The following is a 4,845-nucleotide window of genomic DNA, read 5'->3' on the forward strand; positions in this document are numbered from 1 at the left end:
GACAGGCAAAGAGGAGAGGAGCCAATGTATATAAGGAAGGCTCCCGAGCGCGCAGGTTTCAGTAGCGGCGCTGAGCGCAGGCTGGGATCTCGAGGCCGAGAGCGGCAGCTCCAGCCGCCTCAGTGCAGAGGACGCGGGCACTAGCCGGCTTGCAGCCCCAGGATTAGCCAGAGGACACATCCTCAACGCGGCCGCCGCCCAGCCGTCCTCACCTGGATAACCTACCGCGGCAATTTGAGCGGACCTAGCGGGGAGCCGAGGCAGGAGGAAGACTCCGAGCGGAGCCTGGCTTTTCAGAGACTCCTCCGCGGGTGGACGCACGGGGAGGCGGCGTCCCGAACCAAGCCAGCTTCAGGGCGGGCGGGTGGAGAGAGCGACGCCCCAGGGAATGGCAGCCGCCTCCAGTAGCGCGTCTGGTTGGGCGCTACTGTTGCTGGTGGCACTTTGTCAGCAGGTAACGTCCCGCGCCCCCTTCGCCCCCTCCCACCGCGCTCTGGGCCAGAGCCCGGGCGTCCACCGAGCTGACGGCTCCCCTCCCTCCTTCCCTGGTCCCTGTGCAATAGCGCGCGGCCGGCTCCGGAGTCTTCCAGCTGCAGCTGCAGGAGTTTGCCAACGAGAAAGGCATACTGGCCAGCGGGCTGCCCTGCGAACCCGGCTGCCGGACCTTCTTCCGCGTCTGCCTGAAGCATTTCCAAGCGGTCGTCTCGCCGGGGCCGTGCACCTTCGGCAGCGTCTCCACACCTGTGTTGGGCACCAACTCCTTCGTGGTCCGGGACGACAGTAGCGGCGGAGGACGCAACCCTCTCCAGTTGCCTTTCAATTTCACCTGGCCGGTGAGCACAGCCTGGGCGCACTGGGAGGTCACGAAAACCAAGAGGTGGCGGGGGCGGGGGGTCCCTGAGACCAAAGCCTTCTCCCCAGATTTCCTTGCTCCCCTACGAAACAAAACAAGAGGCGGTCTCTTCTGATCCTTTCTTTCGACTCTCTCCTGGGACTTCATCCTTTGAAAGGCTCTCCCCAGTCTCCCTTTCCCAGTTCTACACCCTCTCTTCTCCCTGTTCTTGGGATATGATTTTTATCATCCTCGTGCGTCCCCTGCCTCCGAAAGGCTCTCGGGTACGTTCCCCCCATCCTTCAACCCTCCTCCTACCCGGAGTTCTCCTCTCGCCTTTCGTGCTCGTGCGCGATGCTGTGCGCAGACCCGTTAGGTTGACCCGGGCGCAGTAACTGTATCCTGCAATTAAATTAATTAAACCGGCTGCCACAAGGCACCCCACCACCCCCGTGCTCATCTCGCTATCTCTCTGTCTCCCCCTCCCGCTCCGTCCGCTTCCCAGGGCACCTTCTCACTCATCATCGAAGCTTGGCACGCGCCTGGAGACGACCTGGGGCCAGGTGAGTAGCTTGCTCCGCTGCCACAGGGGGGCGACACGGCGCAGCGCCGAAAGAGTTAACCTGTAATAATAGGCGGGGGAAGATCCCCCATTTCCGCCCCTCAGGGCCTCCTTTTCATCCCCTGGAATCTGGAAACCATATGTGTGGGCAGAAACCCCCCAGCATCCCCCACCGTACCCTGGCCCAGCCCGGCCTCCGCAGGGGCAGCCTGCTAGCTGGGGAAGAGTCTACACTCCAGGCTGGGGCAGGAAAGGGAGTTTCTCTTTGGACCTTCCCAGCTTAAGCCATGGAGAAGCCGTGTGGTCTGGTGGTTAGGACTGGGACACATGGGTTCTGCCCCCAGCAATCTCTTTGACTAAGGCCAGAAGCCTGGGAAACTCCCCCTGGTCCCCGAGGGACTCAGTTTCCCCACTAGCCAAGGGACTCAGAGCTCCACCACCTAGCTTATCTCCCACCTGCCTTGGTAAAAAAGTGTTCGATCCAAAATTTTTACTGTCACTTACAAGCTGTGTGACTTCACAAATGGTTTAACCTTGCTGAATCTCAATTTCCTCATCTATAAGTTAGAAGCTATTTTTGTACCTACCTCCCGGTTGTTGTTAAAGTTAAATAAGAAAACATATCCTCAAGGGCCCAGGGCCACGTATGCTGTAAAAGTCAGTACCCAGTAGATGTTACTGTTCATAAGTAGAAATACATAATGAGGTGGGCAGTGGTGTTCTCAGTGGTACGGGTCTGAGGCCCAGCCTATTTGCCCTGCCTCTCCTGCTCAGGCTGCCCAGTCCAGACCTTCCTTGGGCCTCCTCTGGCTCTAGGAGGGGCAGGGATGACTTCCCAGTTGTGAATCAGAGCAGAGGCCTGGCTGCTAGTCCCTGTCTCCATGACGACCCCAGCCCCTCCCCTCCTTCCTTCCTCAGGAGCTTTCTGTTTACTGTAAACAGCTGCCCAGCTCAGCCCTAGCTGATCCTGCCCAAGGCCAGCCAGACCCTCTCTGAACTGGGGGTTGACTTGATGTGGGAAGGTCTAGGCGCAGCATCCTGGGCTGTGTGAGGCCTTGAACAGGCTCTGCTTTGCCACCTTGACTGGAGGGGAGGGGAAACGGGGAGGGGAAGGGCCTGTCACCTCAGACCAGGCCAGCCAGGGCCTCAGACAAGGAGCAGATGGAACATAATTGAGGAGGAGCATGCTGAGAGAGCGCGCTGGAGAGATCGGTGGCTTGGCCTTAGGCTGACCTGGGTTCCAATCCTGACCTAGATTTACTCACTGCGTGACCTCTGGCTGGGCATTGAACTTCTCTAAGCTTCACTCAATTTATCAATTTGTGAAACAGAGATAATAACACCTTTCTCAGAGGATTGGCTGCTGTGTAGATTGGTGATAACGCATGTATGTTATCATGGCATGTTGCAAGCCTGCACCGATGGTAGCTGGATTTATTAATTCACCTCTCAGATTCTCTCCTGCTCAGGGGTCTTGCATGAGTCCCTGCCTATTCCTCCATCTGGCATACCTCAATCACACAAACCTACAAGCATGCGTACATGTGCACCAAGCACATATACACATGCACAAAGCAAACACATACAAACCAGGTAATGAACTGAAACTTGCCAATGGCTGATGCACAGGAGAATCTCCGTGAAGGTCAACTAGGAGTCTAGCTGTTTCCTAGGCCTGTGCCTGGGCCCGAGTGGGCCGACATTGGAGCTGGGTCACAACTGTCTACCTCTCCCTTCACTCAGCCCCCAGGATTGCACCCGCCCTCCCTGCCCAGCTGCCCACAGCGGAGGAATACAGGGTATGGCTCTCCTTTCCTGGGTCAAGTTTCCAGGACACAATGTCTGGGTTGTGAGCTCTTGGCCCCCAGCTCCCAAGGGGCCCACATTTGACTTTCCAGTATCCTTGGAAGTGCCAGCCGGTTAGGAGAGCCTTAAAGGGTGAGGCCTGCCATTCCCCTGACCACCAGAATCAGAGCAGATCAGGGTTTGGCAGGGGCATTCATTGATTTGAGTCATTGCCCACAGACCCATGAGTAAGTGTGGCTCTGGATTTCCAGCCCAGCGCCGCACCAGCAGGCCCATCGGGGTCTTCCCCAGCTGCGTCCTTGTTGGTTCCAGGTGCAGCCATGGGGTCCTGCCCTGGGCTCGGCTCCCTCCAGAGCACAGAGCAATTAGTGGAGGCTCCTGAGCTTAGCTGACTCTGGTGCCCCTACGTCCCTTAGCCAACTATTGGGTCTAACGAGTTTCTGTCCCCACCCAGGCCTGGGCTGCATGAGAAAGGAGAGGAGCCCCCAGGACTGAAGTTAGCACAGTGGACCGGGCTGGAAATCCCCCACTTCTTACCTTGGCCGGTTGAGGAAACAGCCTCCCGGCAGAGGGCCGCCTCCCGCCAGGGACTTTTCTCCTGGGGGTGACACAGCACACAGGGCAGCTACTGGGACCCCAGCCACACTTCAGCCTGGTATCACACAGGACCACTCTCTCCCTTGCAGGAAGCATGGCGGCCAAAGATTCTAGAACCCACGTGGGGTTTAAGCAGCCTGAGGATGGGCAGGCAGAGTGAGGGCTCGGGGTGTAGGGGGTGTGGGGGCCAGGAAGGTCCACACTGTTGGTGACATTTGGTAATCTAACCGGGTCCAAACCATTCTACACCCAGACCTCACTAGCCCCTCCACCACCCTCCCTTCCCTCACCCAGCATCTACTCTGAACAGGCTCCTGACAGGGTATAAAGCCCTCACTGATCTCCCAGGTGGTGGTCTCCAAACTTTTTTAATTACGAATATTTATGTATAAGAATATGCACTACAGTCAAAACATACTATATATTAAAGTTTATCTTTTATCTAAAAAATAGGTCTAAATAGAAACCCTCCTAGTCCCCCCTTCACAGATGACCTTGCTCACTTCCACACACAGCCCCCAGGCAAAGTAGGCAGGGGCCTACCCTCTCAGAGCAGAGCATCCACCTTGCAGGAGGGTCAGGGCTAGGGGTTTGCAAACCACAAACAACTGAGTCACCCACATCTGAAGCCCCGCTATTTGTTGTTGTCAGCATGAAAGAAACTTGGTCATTTTAGATCAGGCTCTACTGCCTCAGTGGTGGCTGTGCTCAGCTCCCATCCGGGGGCCCAGGCAGCCTGTCCCTGGAACCACCGAACGCATAGGCGTGTGTGTGTGTGTGTGTGTGTGTGCGTGTGTGTGTGTGCGTGTGCGTGTGTGCGTGTGTGTGTGTTTCATGTGTCTCACACATGTACATGTGGGCCTGGAGTGTGCCATTCAAAGAGAATTTGCTCAATGGCAGCCCCTGTTTTCCGGTCTGCTGGCTGGGGGGGCCTTAGGCAGGTTACACAGGTACTGAGACACCTGTCATTAACCCTACGGCCCGAGTCTTAAGAAGCTTTGACATCGACTCAGATACTTTACCTCATCTGCATCCTCACAACGTGACT

General features: G+C 56.8%; 1 protein-coding gene across 1 annotated transcript in view; it reads left to right on the top strand.

Moving 5' to 3' along the window:
* Window positions 1–13: 13 nt before the first annotated feature.
* Window positions 14–4,845, top strand: part of DLL4 (delta-like 4 (Drosophila)) — a 28,329-nt gene continuing 23,497 nt past the window's right edge. The window contains exons 1-3 of the mRNA XM_005860335.2: window positions 14–454; window positions 564–833; window positions 1,338–1,395. Of these exons, the coding sequence (XP_005860397.1) occupies window positions 389–454; window positions 564–833; window positions 1,338–1,395 (394 nt within the window). The 5' untranslated portion in view covers window positions 14–388. The remainder of the gene's footprint in view (window positions 455–563; window positions 834–1,337; window positions 1,396–4,845) is intronic.

The sequence above is a fragment of the Myotis brandtii genome, unplaced genomic scaffold, assembly GCF_000412655.1.
Source record: "Myotis brandtii unplaced genomic scaffold, ASM41265v1 scaffold133, whole genome shotgun sequence".
Classification (NCBI taxonomy): Eukaryota; Metazoa; Chordata; class Mammalia; order Chiroptera; family Vespertilionidae; genus Myotis; species Myotis brandtii.